The sequence below is a fragment of the Strongylocentrotus purpuratus genome, unplaced genomic scaffold (assembly GCF_000002235.5).
Source record: "Strongylocentrotus purpuratus isolate Spur 01 unplaced genomic scaffold, Spur_5.0 spur5_scaffold_5, whole genome shotgun sequence".
NCBI classification, from domain to species: domain Eukaryota; kingdom Metazoa; phylum Echinodermata; class Echinoidea; order Camarodonta; family Strongylocentrotidae; genus Strongylocentrotus; species Strongylocentrotus purpuratus.
This window is the reverse complement of record NW_022145611.1, coordinates 26362333-26383408: the sequence shown is the minus strand read 5'-3', so window position 1 is coordinate 26383408 and position 21076 is coordinate 26362333. Positions and strand designations below refer to the sequence as shown.

At 33.6% G+C, this 21076-nt stretch overlaps 1 protein-coding gene across 1 annotated transcript; it reads left to right on the top strand.

Moving 5' to 3' along the window:
- The first annotated feature begins 43 nt into the window (after positions 1-43).
- Positions 44-15070, top strand: LOC100893673 (ras-related protein Rab-32B). The gene is made up of 10 exons (XM_011679160.2): positions 44-226; positions 1867-1871; positions 2693-2720; positions 3799-3895; positions 4110-4166; positions 5471-5503; positions 6794-6821; positions 8063-8137; positions 8703-8811; positions 14774-15070. The coding sequence occupies exons 1-10, from the start codon at positions 157-159 to the stop codon at positions 14962-14964; spliced, it is 693 nt and encodes a 230-aa protein (XP_011677462.1). The 5' UTR covers positions 44-156; the 3' UTR covers positions 14965-15070.
- Positions 15071-21076: the final 6006 nt, after the last annotated feature.

The window sequence follows — 21076 nt, the reverse complement described above, 5'->3', positions numbered from 1 at the left end:
TAAAAAGGAAAAAGAAAGCAGTTTATCCAAGCCTACGTTCACATAGTCTGCATGTCTTCAGTTTGGATGACAATTATTTTTTTTCTCACTTTTATGTCAACTTCATAAATTAGGATTTATACTATTTGAGATAATTGGAGAGTTAAATAAACAAAAATGTCGTCGGCCGAAAGGACAGTGGTAGAACACCTTTATAAAGTGCTTGTTATCGGGGAATTCGGAGTTGGTTAGTATGCGAACTCAATCTTCTTTCAGTCCCATTCATACATTCTCATGTGCTGTATAACTGCGACAGAACTATGATGAGTGACGTTTGAGTTTGACTATGAGTGCAGAGAAATCGTGAGACATGAATGACTATGTTACACTATCTGACTATGTAGCATGCAGTATGTTCATGTTTGGCCAAACTTTGGAGTATTTGTTGTGAAAATTGTGAATATGACTGCGATTTTAACATCGATCCATTTTTGTGTGTGTGTGTTTGATCAGTCAGTGCGCGTGCGCTGGTCCAAGAATGAGGATCGGGTCCGCATAGACGAGGATATCCTTTATACGCGCACAAAAATTAAGGATTGTCCACATTTTCGTGGATACTTTTGTTCCTAGGCGCTCTGCAGGGGTCCCAGATCCGCGTGCTGGCGATGTGAAAAAGCGGATTCTGCATAATAAATACGTAATACCCCCAGTTCACCCTCTTCTCGAGGATTTAACCCTCATAGCGTGAAAGTCTCTGTACAAAGTCAATGTAAAATGAATCAAGAAAATCATTGCAGCACCCATTTTTCGCATCGCCAGCGCACGGACTGGAAATCAGAATCGTCAGCGAAAATGCGGACGTTTCTTATTTTTGCGGAAGTGTCTGTCCGCGTTTACGAAGAAGATCCTCGTTTGTGCGGACGATCCTTATTCTCGGACCAGCACCCCTGCTGGTGTGTGTGTGTGGATTTGTCTTTGCTTTTTGACTTGACCAGCTCCAGCCTCTTGGAGTTAGGTGCTTATAATCATTTATTAGTTAGATCTAGATAGTAGATCTATCTAATATGTATTATATATCTTGTATTATTATAGAATCTAGATTATTGTTATTATTATTATTATTATTATTATTATTATTATATTCAGTTATTTTATTTTATTATATTATTATTATTATTAATAATATCACCATTATTATTTATTTTCCACTTCTACAGGTCAAACCGTAAATGGTATGGGAAGGGGGTTGCAGTTCAGAAATGTGGCAAGATTTGGAAATGTAGAATCTTGTCTTTTGTATCATATTTATATTTTTTGTATGTGACTTTGTATTAAGATTAAGTTAATTCTAAATTTTGGACTAGTTTATCTAGATGTACGGCATCATGTAATGTTTCAGATAAATAAAGCGTGGTTTATGTTATTTCACAGACATTCAAACAATGGAAGTAGTCTTTAAATTTGTAAATTTTGTTTAATGTTTGTTTATTTAGCTTCAAGTTATTTATGTATTTAATTAGTTGATGTGATAATTTGTATTCTTTGTATTTTTGTTTGCAAAAGTTGCAAAAGAACTTGTCATGTTGCAAAATTTATTGATTGGAAACTGTTACCGGTATTTTGTTCAGGTAGATCTACATGGCCTAAACTGTAATTAAATTACCTTTCTTATCCAATGATTTTTTTTTATCTTTTCAATTTCCAAACATAGTAAATTATGTGGATGTGGTTCCTGATTTGGAATACCTATATTACATAACATGTACATCATGTCTTTAAGTCCTTAGATATCAAACTACAGTATTTACTAACAGTTGTGTTTCTTTTCTTTTAATTTTTCTTTCTATTTTGATGCTGTTCTCTTCTTGGAATAAATCATGGTGGCAGGAAAGGTAAATAAGACTTTCTTTAAAAAATGTTATTATTATTATTATTATTATTATTATTATTCACTATTAGAATTTATCTTTTAACTATTTCTATTCAAGAATGATATAGATAATTATTCCACTCTAAGATTCCACCCTAAGATACTTCCCTTTTCTGTGATTTCAAAGCATCAAAAGTCAAAACAAAAAAGTGACAAGTGTTTCAAAAAGTGAAAGTTAGCAAAGATCAAAAACATTGCTTTTATTTTGATTTTTGTTATTGTTTTAAATGCTTTTGAATTTAATTTATCTGAAAAGATGATTGGTACTACAAAAAATCGGAGAATAGCGTTGAAAAGAGCCATAACTAAAGCTTTTTCGACTTGCACTCATCAGAGTAAAACACAAGAATGAAACAGAAAGCCGAAATCGATCAATATAAACGGAAACTAAACGGATCAAGTCGTGAATATAACTTATAATTTGATTTATAGTAAGCTGTGTAGTAGTATTACAGAATTAAAACATGGTTGATACTTAAATAATTATTGTATTGTTATAAGTTTGCCTGGATTCTATGCTGTGATGTAACCTTTTCTTTCAGCACTGCTGCACTGATCTCCTGTAATCTTTGATACTTTCTAGGGAACAATACAAACTCCATGTATGTCTTTCTGTTGAGTGCACAATAATTATGGAATGATTGGAATCAATTGCTCCTACAGAAAATAGCTTAAATGATTACTAGTATTACAATACATCTCAGGTATATTAATCTCATTATAGATAATTTGTTTTATTATGATTTTAAAGATTGTATCTTATGATTTTCCCACTCCCTTTAGACATCACTCATCAGGAGATATACAGAAGGTCAGTATTCATTAGTATTCATGTACACAAAATAGAATACTTGGCAAGTCCATAGTGTTTTGTCCCTGGATAAGTTATTTACTTACGACATCTAACTTTGATGATTGTACTTCAGTGATAGCCTTTCTATAGATGGAATCAGACCAGAGTCACCAGGCATACAGGAAAATTGTAGTTTCAAACTTTCATTGTTCATATTTGTTCTAAATTTCATGATAGTTGATAACTTATGGGACAGAGAGTCAGAGACTGACAAAATACATTGGACGTGGATTCCAATAATCATGAAGAAAAGAGGGAAAGTAGACATCACAACCCTAGCCCTATTTATCCTGGTAGATTGTACATGTATAAAAATGTGTTATTTCCCTTTAAAAAACGATAGGAAACTGATTGTAGTCACATGATTGTAATAGAAAGTTTGTGGTTTTAAGTTGGTATCTCCAATGTCAAGTACATTATGATCATTATACAAAAACGTGGGTACTTATGTATATATAAGGATGTGATCTGCAGGCATTTTATAACAAGAATGAACCAATGTGTGGTTTACAACAAAATATTGTGCATTATTCTTTTTTTTTAAGTACCCCCTGTAGTTGTACTCAATGTTTGGTATACATACTGGGTATTAATTTTGCGATAATGTTTGATTAAAAATATGGCACCTGTTGTTTTATTGACAGTAAAATGGAAACTTAAAATGTTCATATTTTCAGAATTCATTAAAAAGAACCATACATGTACATGCACACTGTAGGATTTCCTTGTTTATTGCTAGAACTTGTATTTTATGGATACGATAAATCATAAAAATGTCAGTATAAAGATCTGAAATGTACATTTTTGTGGAAATGTTGTATAGCAATTTTGTATTTGTTGTTGTTCTTATTTTCTTGCATAGTATCTGTTAAACTCCCAAAATGTACATTGATAGATTTAATTTGTCTTATTATATTTCTGTGTGTGGGCATGTGCTTGTGTGTGTGTTTAATTGTAAAGGAAATCTACTTTCCTTAGTCTTACTTTGCTATGTAACTTCATTATACTTTTTTTTTCTATCATGATACTTTTCCAGGTTACTTCTCACCAAACTACAAATTGACAATAGGTGTTGACTTTGCTTTGAAGTCATTAGACTGGGATGAGAATACAAGAGTTAATTTACAATTGTGGTGAGATAATGTATGATTTTTTTTCTTTAATTAAGAATTTGAATTGAGAGAGTTAGATCTAGATGAATTGAAATCACCATTCAAATAGATAATGTATGTATTACATGTATTTGGTTATATCATTTTATTAATAAATGATAATATTATTTTCACATGTTTTCTAATATGTTCAATATTTAACTGCATGAATTCATTTTCACTCAATCTGATACAGGGACATTGCTGGTCATGAGAGGTTTGGTCACATGACAAGAGTCTACTATAAATATGCGTAAGTACATAAAAGTATTCATGAACTACCAAATGTGTATTTAAAAAGTCTGTTTCACTTGTATAATGAAGTACATGTATATAATTATTTGATTCAACAATCGAAAACTTGAATACAAGGGGTTAGTGTTGTAAAACAGAAAGTATAGCTATGAATGTTGCTGTATGTTGGAATCCCAGGGAGGTTTAATTTTACTGTAAATGGCTTCATAAATTGCTAAGATGTGTGCTAGTATTTGGTTACATTCTCCTTATATTTCATGATAATATTAATTATTTCCTGTATGCATTAAATAATCTATCACAGGTGCTATTCATAGACAAATTAAAACAAAGTGAAAGAGTTTATGATTGTAAATGAAGTGTTTCCACATTTTTTAAAGGGTCGGGTCAATCAATCCTTTATAGATATAGTGCTCTGTCATCAGGTTTATATCAGGTTTGAATTCAGGTTTTATACTTAAAGCTTTTATCTTCTTCAAACATTTTAATATGACAAAGCCCTTTCTCGGAAATCAACTTTATATCCACATTTAAATGATAAGAGATGAGATACATATGTACATGTAGTCTTACATTTGCTACTAGAATATCAAACGTATTGTTTGCCACTTGTGCCAATTTTTTTTATTTTTTACAAAACCCCAAAACCTTATACTCTCGTCACAACGAAGTAGTTCTATAGTACTCTTGTAAGTTATCTCTTCTTTCATCCAGATTATAAAAATACACACCAACTACTCAAAGTCTTTTAAATCACAATCTTCAGAAAATTAATTATTTGTTTTATAAAACGGTTGTGTACAATATAAAATTAAAGTCAAGAAACAAGCAACAAACCTGATAAAAATTCGAAGAAATGAACAATCAGGGGGAAGGTGGGGGGGGGGGGGGGGGCACAGCCATTTGCATTGAATGTCATCACAATACAAAAGCTCAGCCAAACAGGGTAATGTAAGTCTTGGTGTGCACATCAATAAATTTGCCACTGGTATTATTACCATGTGCCTTTCATCGAATCCTAATTTTGTACTTGCCTGTGATATGCATGCACATAATTGCACACCTTACATGTAGCTGTGTATTATCACTCTCAGCTGTGGGTTATCACTTTTTGAAGGGACATTTCTTGCACGATTGGTATGGTAGGAAAGAATGATGCACAGTCACATGGTGTCATTTGACCAATAAGATTGCCAACATTTGTAGAACCCATTTTATAATGTTAAATCTGTACTTGGTAGCAGTGACATCATATGGGGATTATGGTAATATATGAAATCTGATTTTTCCTTCCAATTTCAGCATTGCTGCTGTAATAGTATTTGACCTGTCAAGGTAAGATATTTATAATCTTATACACTTGGTTTATTATGTCTCGTATTAGATGAGCAAGTGCTTTTAAATGAATAAATGCAGTATAAATGCCCATGAATTTACAATGTATTTGTTTTTATTTGGAAATAAGAATGTGACGGTATAACTATAAGCTACATATTAAAATAGGATACCGGTACCCACGGTATTGATGAATCAGAGCAAGACGGTTGTTAACTCTTTGTATGTGAGTTAATACCTTCTGGCTCCAAACGATATGAACAAATGACAACTATATGTTTGCAATATGTACATACAGGTGTATATGCTATGCATGCCAGATTTCTTTTGAAAAACGACATGATTGGATTCACCTACTATGCACTTAAAGAACAGTTATGTTTGTGCCGGTACTAGTATTTGCTTGCGGCTTGCCTGTGCATGTACACTACAGTATGTATTTTCATGTGATATATACAGTTATGAAGTATAATGATAATTTAGAGTAATAGAGTTAGTACAACAATTTGTCAATGTATGTGTAAGAATGTATTGCTCAGGGCATAAAGTCAAGGAATAGGGGAACTGCAATTCATTCACTTTTGTATTTATTTTTATATATCTTAGATAATCAAATTTATTTCATTCATCACAAAAAAACATTTAGATAAAATAACATACAATATTGCATACATATAAAGATAAAATAACATACATTACAAAGATAATCATACAATATAATATCTACATAAAGGTAATCTGGACAAAATAAAGGGAAAAGTGAGTCTTTATGAGAATGAAGAAACACAGTACACAAAAAGGGATCCATCTACTCAATTTCAGTCCAATTTCATAAAGCAATCAATTTGAAATGGACTAGATACCTAGAATGCATGTACATTCATCCTGAATATATTTTCTTTTGAAAAAGACAGAAAGGTAGTAATGTTGTACTATTGACTGGTTTGTAAAGTTAAACTTGGTTTATATTTTGGTCAACTAACTTACAAAGTTCCAAGTGTCAAACTCGTCATTCTGCGAAAACAAACAATCTTAACAAAATTATTCCTTTTGACATAATATTTTATTTGAATATTTAGTTTCTAAAGAAATATATTTTCAATGGGGTTGAGGGGCTCGACATGTAGTGCTCTACGGTATTTAAAAATTATTAATATATTGAATCTTCCGATTTTAAAGTTGGTACGCTGTTATGCATACTGGCTTTTGAATGCTCTTTGAATGCCCATCTTATGTATGACTTGATACTGCATGACTCACACATCTACATGTATCACTCTTTCCTTCTAGACCGGCCACATTTGACTCGGTATTAAAGGTAGGCATGTTGACATCACTGTAGCTTTAAAAGAGTAGAGATTGCCCTGCTTTGTAGAGCATTTGCACAATCGCACGCACATATGCTACCTTCCAGCTCAAAATGGATGATCGTCTTATGTGTTTTTCCTAAAAATGAGGTTTCTCTCAGCTTTTGAATGGAACATGTGTATAACTTTGATTTTACAAAAAGTGAACCAATTTCAACTCATGTTAACCTCTTTATGTACCATTAGGTTATTGCAATCATTTGTGATGAATAAACTTTTAATATTAAAGCCAAAATTTGGGTTTTGCCTTTAGTCAGTTTATTATTAACAATTTGCTAACATGTCTACCATACATTGCTGTAAGAACAGATTTCAAAATGTACCATATTTCATTCAGGAAGAAACTTAGCATAAACTTTAAGTGTAATATTTTACATAGGACTAATGACTTTGTTATCTATAAAAGGGTTAATACACAGCCATCAGTAGGAAAGTAGCGTTACAGTTTGGATCAAGAGAGGGTACGAGGTAACCCCCCTGCCATTGAATACAGCACTATTAAAGGATTTTTAAGCTTTAAATCTGGCATGTATCCTTGGATTAATTCTTATGAGAAAAGGAAAATTGTCTTGGGCGGTGGATTATTGATTGAAATTGGAAGTCAACCAGTGTCTGAATCTGCTTTATTGCAGATTCTTTTTCCAGTTGAGTACCCGCCTCTTAAATAGAGTATTTACATACTTTGTGCAGTACTTTTGTGCCGTGTGCAGGGTGTTATACTTGTATAAGAGTACTATGCTTTCTTAGAAATCACTATAAGTCTAGACATGCTGAAATGACCATCAGGAGTGCACATCTTTACAAGAAATCAAATGTAAAAAAAGAAATAAAGAAATTTACCATGATAATTTTCGCTCTCTCTCTCTCTCTCTCTCTATATAGCTTTCAACTTTTTTTTTTACAATGGTCCAAATAATGCTAAAAGTAGTTTCATCATGCATACATAATTCAATGTTTTGCCAGTAAATCTTGGGGCATATTGTGTTTCACTTTCACTGCACTGCACTCTTTCAATTCTAAACATCTTATAAATAGGCATCACCCTATATATATATCCATGTAAAACTCAAGTATGTTTGTATCTAAACCAACATATTCTTAAGCTGCTATTGTTACTTCAAGATATATTTAGGTTTTATTCATGTTTATTGATTTCAATTGTTCGTTTCTGTTTTTATCTGATGATGCATAGTGGTCAACAGATGTTCATGAAAAAGTGATGTTAGCTAATGAGCAACCAGTGCCTCTCTTACTACTAGCAAATAAGGTAAGTGCATGAGAGCATTACTAAATGCAAACAGAATGAATGGAAATCCCCCCCCCCCCCCCTCTCAAAAAGAAAAAGTAATAATACAAAAAATTGTAGCACAAGTGTGTAACACCTTGTTACTTGAAGCTTGTAACGTGATTCAGCGCCTACTAAGATATTTGACCGAGTTTGAATTTGGTTGCTGAAATTGAAATTTGAAAGATACTCATGTGACTCTCATTCCCCATCACAATTTTCAGACCCATCTCTCCTTTTTTTTTCTTCAAGTTACTCTCACTTTTTAAAATGTAATGTTATGAGCCATTATTTGTCTTGCCTTACTCAGATTAGACAGTCTAGTATAGTCGCCCGATGGTCCATCTTGGTCCATTTTGGGCAACAGCCAATGTCAAACCAGACTTATACATGTAACATTTCTGTGTCCCTTCCTTTGAATATGAATACCGGTAAATAACCATTCTCTCCTTATTAGTGTAAATATTTTACATGATGGAAGGTCTTTTCCAATTTTATTTGCAAGACTGTAAACTTTTCAATTTTTTCTTCTCATCTCCCTACTCAGTGTGACTTGCCAGATACAGTGTTAGATGCAGACATGCTGGATCATTTCTGCAAAGAAAACAAGTTCATCGGCTGGTTCGGAACATCTGCTAAGGATGACACCAATGTCAGTAAGTAGGACCATCTATATTTTCTCATCTCATCACTCTCTCTCTTCTCCTATCTTCTTCTCTCTCTATCTCTCTCTCTCTCTCTCTCTCTCTCTCTCACCCTTTCTTTCTACAAAACTACCACTAATACAAGGAAATGAACAGTGTTAAATATGTTCTACATGTATTTGTACAGTTTTCGGTTGGTAAGTTGTATCTTTTTATAGTGAAAACTAACTCTTACAATGATTGTTAAATTATAGAAAAAATTACAAGGTCTAGTCAATACTCTAAAGCCTACCGGTATTTAGAATAGAGATCTCGGCATTGATCACTTTCTATTGATAGAAAGTTTCACTTGTCGATTGCATGTTTTGAAAAGTGAAGGGGGTTTATTCATAATTCATAACTTAGTGAATTACATTGTACACCACTGTAGTATGCAACAGATGTACATGAAATTAGATTGCCCAAGTTCGCACTGATTTGCACCGTATTCAGCACATGCATTAATGTGGATGTAATATTTTCACTTTTAGCACTGTCACTTTTTATTATCTTTTTTTATTTCTCTTTTTTTATTTCTCTTCTTTATTGCACTCACGAAGTTGGTATTTGCTCCATGTGATATTTTTTTTGCATGCATTGTGAGCCGTATAAATTACATAGCAGTTTGATTTAATGTTCTGATACAAGAAAATATCTGTAATTGTCTTCCTTTTGTACTTTCTCCACTTTTATTATTTTCCTCATTTTATTTACTTATTAATTCCTCTTTGTCACATTTTGTTTGTACTGAACTTACATTGGTCATTGCTTTTAAAACTTATTTACTGAAGCTCAAAGAGTAGGGCAATATAAGTGAATGAAGAATAAAAAGTGAGAGGAGTATCGAAAAGTATTTAATCAGAAATAAAATGTCGGTCTGAGAGGTCATGCAAACAGAAGAATAATTTTTTGGTATTTTGATGATAGTATGGAAAATGAACAGGTGTTTGTAAATGATTACGTCAGTTTAACATCTCGTAAATCATAGACAATGGCATATATATTGATGAAAATATGACTGATAAAAGTCAATAACAAAATACAGGAAAGATTTGCAGGTGCAGAATGTTTAGAATAGATTTATCGATATCATATATTGATTGATTGGTATTGGAAGATTCCCTCTTCAAAATAGTTTGGGGCCCACAGTAATCATCTCTAAAAAAAAATGTTAATTTTGAGATCCATATTTTCTGCCTTCAGTGGTCCTCCGTAGAGCGTCAAGATTTGTGACGTCACAACGAGATACAGCTAGCCATAAAATTACATTTTACGCCTTTTCCATGATATCTCTATGATTTTTCAGCAAATATTCGTGTTTTTCAAGAGAAAATCTTTCCATCCATATATAATTTGTCCATAATAATCAGTTGTCTTGAATTTTCTTTGGGTGACTACTTTAAGCAGTTTTGATAATGATCCCTAGGGAATAGTTTTTTTATTACAGTTATGGCATCAAAGTATATTTTTGTTGGGAATTACTGAATTAGGTTTGAAATGATTATTCAAATCTTGCTATAGGTCAACCAGGGTGATAGCCAACAAGTGCACCTTGATAAAAATGCACATGTGTTGATACATTCAAATGCACATGTTTTGATCAAAACAAACGCACCTGTGTTGATCAATACAAAAAGGGGGGGGGGGTGACTAGAATAATGAGCTGTTGCTTCTGCATAATTGTATCTAGGTTAGGTTTAGAAAATATTGAACACTACTCTATTTTTCAATCTAAACTAGTGCTGTAACATCACGGATATCTCCAATTCCGTTTAACCGCCAGTCAAAACCGGACGGTTTTCGGTTAAACGATTAAAAAAAAAAAAAAAAAAAAAAAAAAAAAAATCGTTTTTTTTTTAGTTTTTTTTTACCGACTCTCTCGGCAGCAGGTCCGTGTGAAAAAGCGGGAAGGACTTTCATTTAACTGCGAGGTGCATTTAAAGGGGCCGATTTGTGATGGGGAACTTGTCACAAATAATAGTAACAATGTCGTTTTTAGAAGAATGTGTAAGATCATAAATGTAAATTAAAAACAGTAGAGGACCTAGGATAGAACCATGTGTAAAAGTTGGATGAATTATTATTATAAACTACATATTGAGATGATGAGATCTATTACAAAGATTATTTTCAAACCAAGATGACAGACAAATTGGACTGTTGTTCTAGTTTTGGAGTGGTGAGTCAACACACAGATTACTGAGCTGGGAGACATTGCCAGGCATAGTGCCAGGTGGAGGGGCATAAATCGAAACTTTAAAAAAAAAAAAAAAAAAAAAAAATTATAAAAAAAAAAAAAAAAAATTATTAAAAAAAAAATTTAAAAAAAAAAAAAAAAAAATCGGGAAAACGAAACCGTCCAATTGAAAACGGAATCCGCCATGGGCGGTCGGATACCGGACGGTTAAACGTTTGACTACAGCACTAATCTAAACCATATAAAGTTGAACAGTAAAGATTTATTATGATGTACTTTGTTCTCAATAAATGATCTTCTGACTTATAATACTGTAGTTGTGGACAAGTTTTATTGCAAGGTCATCTGTATGGAAGCAAAAGGGTGTTAACTCGTTGCCCAACTGAATTATCTCACTCCCGTAGACCTTTGCATAACAAGCACCCGGTACCTGTAGGCAGTAGGTTAACTCATATCACTCAGAGTGTATGCCCTTCTTGTTCCTAACAGACGATGTATAGATTGTCACATGCTTTTCATCTGTTTAAGATAGTGCACTCCCTCTAGATTGGTTAAACAGCACGCACATGTGCTCTTTCAACCACTTGCCAGAAGCCTTTCATGTATGCTAACAGAATGCATTTATTAACAAAAATGTTAAAGGTAATACAAAGTTTTGGTAATATTCCAACAGAATTGGATTATGAAATTTAGAATTTGCATTACCATTGTGAAACCTAGTGTTAGAATGAGCAACTTTGACAAAATTGGGCTCTGGAACTCTAAGGATTTCGAGAAATTAAAATATCAAAATTATTGGTGCTATATAATATATGATAAATGATAGCGCCTACGGTCATACAATGGTAGCTGCGACCTTGAAAATCTCGGAATATGCACTTGTGATATATAACTTCAAAATGGGAATAGAACATCGGTCGATTTTTGTCAAGAACCATTGTTTTGAAGCTTAAGTAATATCAATCTTGAGAGGGAGCTATACAACATAAAGAGTCTATTATTCACTATTTCATCACTTTAGACTGATTTTCAACCGCGACAACGATCATTGAATATTGTAGGATTGCATATGTTCATTTGAACCAAATTCATGACCCAATCACAAAACTTGTTATTAAAGGTAAAGACCAGTTTTGGAAATGCCCCCCTCTCAAAATATTAAATGGAAGCTCTTATTACCAATCATGTGAAATAATATATTTTGACTAATACGTGATGATACAAATTTTGCAGTGAAACCGCCTACTAATTGATGTATTTGGTAAATTATTATATCTATTTGGACCGGATAGATATCGTGCACGTGTCACGTAGTCATGTATACATCTTTCTGTGTACAGTGCTTGTAACTTTACCAAGACTGGGCCAAATTTCTTATCATTTTGATGATTCCAGAACCTTGCAGTACACACCAATACTTAAATGCTGGATGCTGGCGCGTACGCAGGGGGGGGGGGGGGGGGGGGTTGGGTTTAAACCCCCCCCCCCCCCCCTTTTTTAATTTTTTTTTATGCCTCCGCCACCAAAGGTGGTGCCGGAGGCATCATGTTTTCGGGTTGTCCGTCCGTACGTCCGTACGTCCGTCCCGTTTGACCGTTTATCTCAAGAACCATTTAAGATTTAAACTTAAGACTCGGGAATAGTATTTATCACCATAGGAAGACGATCTGATTAGATTTTGGAGTACGTAGTTCAAAGGTCACAGGTCACAGAGGTCAACTTATGAAATTCCTTGTATTGAGTTTGTTAGTGCGATATCTCAAGAACCACTGGAGATTTAAACTTCAAACTTAGTGATAGTGTGTATCACTATAGGAAAACAATCTGATTACATTTTGGAGCACGTAGGTCAAAGGTCAAGGGTCATAGAGGTCAACTTATGAAATTCCATACATTGAGATTGTTATCATGATATCTCAAGAACCACTGGAGATGTAAAAACTTCAAACTTAAGGATAGTATGTATCACCATAGGAAGACGATCTGATTAGATTTTGGAGCACGTAGGTCAAAGGTCAAGGGTCACAGAGGTCAACTTATGAAATTCCATACATTGAGATTGTTATCATAATATCTCAAGAACCACTGGAGATTTAAACTTCAAACTTAATGATAGTGTGTATCACCATAGGAAGACAATCTGATTAGATTTTGGAGCACGTAGGTCAAAGGTCAAGGGTCACAGAGGTCAACTTATGAAATTCCATACATTGAGATCGTTATCGCGATATCTCAAGAACCACTGGAGAATTTTCACTTCAAACTTAATGATAGTATGTATCACCATATCATAATATCTCAAGAACCACTGGAGATTTAAACTTCAAACTTAATGATAGTGTGTATCACCATAGGAAGACAATCTGATTAGATTTTGGAGCATGTAGGTCAAAGGTCAAGGGTCACAGAGGTCAACTTATGAAATTCTATACATTGAGATTGTTATCATGATATCTCAAGAACCACTGGAGATTTAAACTCCAAACTTGTTTAAATTGCTCTATGGCGGAGGCATCATTTTCGACTGCACGCAGTCAAAATTCCATCTAGTTTATTTTTTTTTTAATAAAAAAATTTAAAAAAAAAATAATTATGTCAATGGCTGACCTAAAAAAGGTGACCTTACCCCCCCCCCCCCAACTGAACAAAATGTCAAATTTTCAAATTTCGAGACCAAAATTTTTTTTTTTTAAATGTCCTCTTTTCCTAAAAATATGCATAATATTCAAAAGTGTGATCCCTTTCCCATATCCTCTTTCTCATTTCTATCTTTTTCCCCTTTTATTTCTTTCTTTACAGTGTAGTGCATGCATTTCTATGAATACTTTGTATAAATATTTTGAATTAGATTTTTGCTGTAGGTGTATTCCATGTTCTTTTTATTGAATTATATATTGAATGTAGTGTTGTAAATGTATTGTAATGTGAGCTAGACTCCAGGTATAGCTTATTAAAATTAAGATCCTTTTTGTTGGTGTTGACAACTTCTTGAATATATTTGTTAAAGACAAGTTAATCACTTGTAAACATCATTGCCCTCCATTTGCACCTCCTGTATGCTCTTTACTCAGTGGTCATTTTCTGAGGTCATTACACAGTGTTGGCCAAGGACATTGATCTGGTTGAATGATACAGTAGTTTGCTATTACTGTATATACACTAGTTTGCTATTACTGTATATACACTGTACTGACATATCTGTACCAGTATTCAAATTTTGTGACTCTGCCCTTACACAAGATATTCAGTGGGACAGATAGATATTCTTTAAAAAAAAATCAACACTAAAGATGTGGTTTTAATAAAATGCCATTGTTCCAGAGTGAGCTTTTTAGAGGTTAGTTTCTAGCCTCATAGTGCATCCAGATTCCAAAAATTAATTATTTTTGAAGGAAAATCAATGTTAGTTTTAATCTCTAGATAAATTTATGAAACTCTGCATTACTCAAACAAAATAATAATGACATATTTAGTTTTACCATCTATTTATCAAATCTCTGTATTACTTAATAAAAATAATCTAAAATGGCGCCCATGTCAAAATGATGTGAGCTCACGGTGCAGATAGTGACACAACAATACATGCGCAACTAAAAACATTGATGGCGCAATGTTTTCTTGTAAATTAAAATGGCGGCCTTAACCGTGAAAGGGTGTATTAGTTTCACCCTTTATACATTGATCAAGCCTCTGCATAACCTTTAACCTCCTGTATTTGTACCATCCATCTCACTTCAGCTGATGCCATGTCATACCTGGTGGAGACCATCCTCCAGCTGACCTCCGAGGGCCAGAAGCCTCAGGAACATATCTCAGTACATCAGGACCAGGACTACCTGACAGCTATGAAGGAGAAGAGGCAACAAGATGCACTCCAGAGCCAGCAGAAACAAAGGAAGAAAGCAGAGGCCAAGTGCTGTCCCATATAGTAGGACCAGGTCTATAATGTATTAACAGGACTATAATTCCGCCCAGGACCGTAATGCGGGAGTATAACTTGATCTTAAGAACTTGGTCTGTAGAACAAGTAGATAAGAAGAAGTTCTGTAGAAGGTTATAAAAGTACACCTTAATGTGAGGTAGGTATAGCACATGCCTTTTGCAGGAACCCTGACTATGGTGAAAAGCTCTTTAGTACAGAACCCAAAAGACACACAGAGGTGCTTGGATGATATGTAGGTTCTATGCATGTATATACAAGCACAATATCACATCTCGTAATTAGATAATCAGTTGGCTTCTATCTAAGGAACTGATTTTGTCATTTGCCCAAACTGCCAAAATAATGGTTTCAGTGAAGACATGAGCCGAATTCTGAAAGCGATGTTATCTTGTATGTTAGGAAAGAAAATTTATCTCAGTTGTCATAACAAACTCGAGAGCTGAACTAACAGATGTCTTGTATGCCTACACAGTCATCTTTGCACTGACATTAACCAATTACTTGTCCTAATTTTAATTTGTAATGAGAATTAGTATCTCATTTTCTAAACGATAACATCATTTTCAGAATACCACCCATGGTCTTTACTAGACTTCCATTGCTTCAAACAGAAGTAGGCGTACATGTTGCTGAAGAAAAAAAGCAGGTATTACTCCTAATTATTTCATAAACTGTTTTACATTCTAAATGGTGCTTGACTCATGTTTTACAGTTCAAGTTGGTGTAAGTTGGCTGCTAGGGCAGTGTACAGCAAAAGATCTCTTTTTAGTAGATTTCATAGTATGTGTAAAGAGAATGCACATTGACTAACCCTTACTTCACAGTTGCACAATATTAACACTAGCCCACACACTTTAATACCAGAGCACATGTACAAAACGTATGCCCTACAGCAACTCAAACAGTGATGTCAACAAACATCCGTTAGACTGGGATCTGCATATTGAAAGTTACCGGTACATGTATTTCTATAATTAGACATACATGTTACATGACATTCTTTTACTTCAAAGTATAGTGTAGTGTAGTAGTGGTCATTGGTGATGATGCTGGTGATGATGACGATGATGATGGTAATGATGAATGAATATGTTAATGATGGCAATGCATTTGTATAGCACAAGTATCAGCCTCAGCTTGGCTCTCGAGGCACTCTAAGTGAAATTAAATATACTTATAACAGTCTGTGCTTCAATTTTAGAATAATCTTTACCATAATTGTTTAATTGCAATAATTATTCTTGTGAAGATGCCACAGCAGGGAGCAGATAGTTGATAGTTGACCCAGCATTGACAGTTATTGTGGAAGAGATTCATTCCATGGTTGTCACATGCTATGGGGCCAGTGCCACCTATGCAGTGCAGTCTCTCAATTGAGATCAATTCTCAATGTGGTGAAAAAGGGCATCAGGTCAAATGTCTCCCCCCCCCCCCTCCCCTTTCACAATCTGATAATAATGTGGACCCTCATCATATTGTAATTTGAATGAATTTGAAAGAATTTGACTGAAAGAAATAGAAAGGGTCTGCATTATCTATTTTTAGGGAGAGGGGGGTGACAAAAGCTTGTCAAATGTTGTCCCTATTCGCCCCAGTGTCCTTATTCAACTAGTTTTACAGTACACATTTTTAAAAGAAATTTGTGTGAAATACTTTTCCAGTACTATTATGAACAGACTGTTTGATAAGAAGGCCCATTGGGAGAAAGTGCATAATGTAGATATATGATACCATGTGATACCATGTGATACCATGTGATACCATGTGATACCATGTGATACCATGTGATACCATTCCCTGACTCCCACTGAGAGACCTATACAAACAGGGGGAAGAGAAATACATCCTATTGTGATGCATATTAATTATATTCTTAGGAGCATATTATATTTATATTGGATATTTTTACTCAAATTATATGAAATTCCACCATTAAGGAATATTTTAATACAGCTCCTGCATGTGATGTGAACTGGAATGAGCAATGTTTTTTAAAAATATTATCATTATGATTGTATTCAGGTATTTATTTGACTTGTGTAAAATAATAAGTACCGGTACATTAACTGTACACTAATGTATATTTGAATGATGAACAAAATGAAAATATATTTTGAATGTAGAACCCCTCTTTAAATTGTTGAGGCATGCAATTTTCTCCAAATCATAGTATTATATAATGTTCGGTATATGCCTCAGATATATATCATATATTTTAGTATCAAGGTTATTCATTGGATATATTTTTTAAAGCTTAGAAATTTGAATGCAATATATGAAAGTGTGTATTGATATTTATTTGAAAAATGAATTCATGAAGAAATGATAGTGGAATGTAAGACAATGTGTTCCAAATAATGTTTTATCAGTCAGGGTGACCAGATTTTAAATTTTGGAACATGGGGCATTTGAGGCCCCTTCTGATTACCAGGGATCCACCATCGCAATTTGTTCTCTCGTGTCCATAACACATCCTTTTAGACGACGGATCATTCGTAGGAGTCTTGGGAGATACACCAAGCAATGTCTCGGCTCATAAATTCTAAGTATTTGAAGGAAAGAATGTACATCTTTTGCGCTACTAAGATCTTTCCAGTGTGCAAACTTAGTGGGAAAGCAAAATATCAGAAGTTGAAATATTCTCTAATTTCAAATATAATTTTGAAATAGAGAAAATGAATGGTATCCCTGGGAGGTTTGATGCAGGACAAGGGACAAATGATGGAAATACAGGGTGATCCCAAAAATACAAGTCTGGTCAACCCATTATTAATAGCTAGACAAGTTAATCTTGTCTGAGTAAATAATGGTAGTACCTTCATGTTGGAAAAAAAAACATTTGGCAATTTTAGCAATAATCCAAGGCACTTGTTGAAATTTATTTAGTTATGTCATCTACCACTTCTATTGATGTAGATAGTGGATTGGGAGTTGGGGGCAGTGCTTTTTATTCTGTTTTTATTGTATTTTTGGTTTTGGGATGCATGTTCCAATTCAGCACTGTATTTGATAATCACTTATTAACAGTTGTGTGGAAGGATATCAATATGCAATGGGATATGTGGATGCAGGGAAGAGGTATATAGTATCATAATAGGTTTAATGCTGTTTTATTGTACATTAAAGATAGCTCATTTTTTAAATCATGTTAGCTTGATTAAATATTAATCGTGAGGAAAATGGAGCAAGATCTAATTTCTGGATCTATTTTTAGGAGAAAAAAAATCATGCATGTATCCTAGAAAACAAATGATTCCCAAGTCGTTATGTGATAAAAAGAGGTGAAGTAAAGGAATTAGTTTAGAAGAAAGAGAAAGCAGATATGTATAAAACAATAAATGTGCACATGTAGCTCAAAGCACATAACAATTAACAGGTTAACATTTTAGGCTCTCATGATTATATCAATTATAGCACCATACAATAATCTGCATTACATCTAATTGGCATTTTACTTGGTTTTGATTTCAAAGAAACCCTAAATCTAGTTCTCATTTTGTTGGGCTAGAGAGAAAATCATTCCTATGATTATGTGATCCGTCCTATTTTGTTTCCTAGACTTTCTTGGCCTCGCCATGTATTTTGATTTTAAAGCAATAACTATGTATTATGATATCATTGCAATACCTGGCATAGACTACTTTCTTCATTGTTTCATCTTGATATTACTACAAGTAATAGCATCTCATAGGTTTCTTAGATATAACATCAGGCTTGACACGTCACAGTAACAATTTCCAAAGTTTTGTATTTGTGATCATGTTTTGCAGTGATCTATTACAAAGTGTGCTGCTTTTCTTGAATAATGCATTTGTTCCCAAAATGGTTGATTTTCATCCTTAAAAAAGAATCAGGTTCACACCCCCCCCCCCCCCCCCCCCTCCCCATGCTTATTTTCAAGGAATATATTGTATACCAATTTAAAAATGAACAGTTAGAATTTGAGGTAAATGTCCAGAACTGGGGGAGTGGGGAGGGTAGGGGCATATTAATGTTTATGAAAAGAGAGAAGAGCAACAACAAAAAATGCACCATTCTGTTTTAAAAACAAACAGCTTCACATTATCCTGTGTATTGCAAAGCTTTGTAATTTTAGAAATGGAAAATATGAGTGGCAATTTTGAATGTAAACAAAAAATATATTGTATAGTCCATTTGTGAATGCTTTTCTCGACTACAACTACCTGTATCTCCATTCATTTTCTTTCAATAATTACCTATTATGCTTTCAGTTTTATTCATTTTCAATTTCATTTATTCATTTTTGGTTTCCTTTCTCTCTCATCATAGTAGATTTTCTTTTTCTCTTACATTCAGATCACTTGGTAAAAAATAGGTAGAGAATCTTATGATTGATTTTTGGACAGATTGTGCATAAAGATACTTGACAAATCATGATTTAAAGAAATTAGTTGAGTCTTTAAATCAATATATAATCTAAGGGCAAGCTTGATGCAAATGTGAAGTTTACCTGTGTCATTTGATGAAAATATTTTCTCCATAACCCAAATAACTCTTCCAAAAACAATGTCCAGGAAACAAATAGAAAGCTTTTAATATAAAGAGTGCACAATCCCTCAAAAGACAGGATTTGGCCAGGTTCTGACGCCATCAGACATCCCCCAGTCTCTTATTGATCGATGGATGCGAGAGGAAAAAGTGGGTGAATTGATGGAGGGGGGTATCACCTGGTAATGTCATTAATCTGTTAAACTCTATTCAACATGTGAAGTCTACTTTGCCACCCTTTTATTCCTTGACTCGCTTCCATCCATAACCATAGGCTGCGATTGATCGATGGTAGAGCTCTCGAGATGGTTGTATGGCTCATGAACTTCTTTTGTGATGGGGAGAATGGCAGAGTGGAAGAACAGGTGGTTCACCTTCCTGGCCCCGGCGAGACTCTCATGTGAAATATTATGCATTACGTCCATAACAACATGGGGGTATAAATAGCATGTTTCAAAATTATGTTGACAGTTCGATAAGATTCCATGGTAATAAGATATTCACAATCAAAAGTTTATTGATTTTATAAGTAGGATACATACATGTGTAGTGGCTTTTATTTTGGGGGTGTGTTTTCTGCTCTACTTTTCAGATTTATGTCCGCTTTGTTAATTTGGTCATCTCCAGTAATGAACAAATAGTGTTTGAATCTTTAAAAGAATTGATATATTAACAATGTCCTCAATGAGAAAAAAGAGGTACAGTGTATCCTGTTCGACTAATCACAGTATTATTTCTGATTATGCTTTGACATAATAGACAAATTAAGTTGATATTATATGAACATATCAGGGACAGATGGTAATCATGATTTAGCAACTTTATTTTTGTAATGATGTTCTTCAAGAATGCAAATATTGTTTAAATCAGTATGCAAATATTGATATGTGAAAAATTAAGTTTGATTCATGTTCCAATTTTTCCATCAGATATGAAGTATATTTTACAAGTTTTTAAGTTCTCTTTTGTGTGCCTTATTTCAATATGTATTTTTGATGCAATATCTGTAAATATGTATTACCTATCTTAGATTTATTAACCATGTATTACTCAGAATTTATATTTAACTCGTACGAAGGATCATATTCATGCATAGAATTAATTGGTGTATTGATATACTGATATTGTAAATTTTACTTTGCAGATTGTATATAGATTATAATAAAACACAACTCTTCTACAGAGTCTCTTCATACAAACGGTTGTCAATGCTGCTTTTCTTTTTCTGAATGACAATTTATTTATAAACAGAATGATCTATGTACATATCGAGTACAGTAACATCTGAAGTATTTGTGTTTGATAAATCTAAAGATACTTAATTTTCATGATAAACAAGTTGTAAACTGATTGGTGATATTTTCTTTTGACTAATATTTTTCTACTTTTACAGTAGCTGCATTTACACTGCAACCAAAAATTGTTGATTTTTCTCACATTCTGGTGTTTCTGCGGCAGTTACATTACAACTGTCGGCAAACACGACAAGAAAAATCTAAATCGCAAAAATCCACCTCTGGAGTGTGGTTTTTTAAACGCCTGCCAAAGTTTCACAGATTTTTGGTAAGATACCACTTTTTGCTCACATG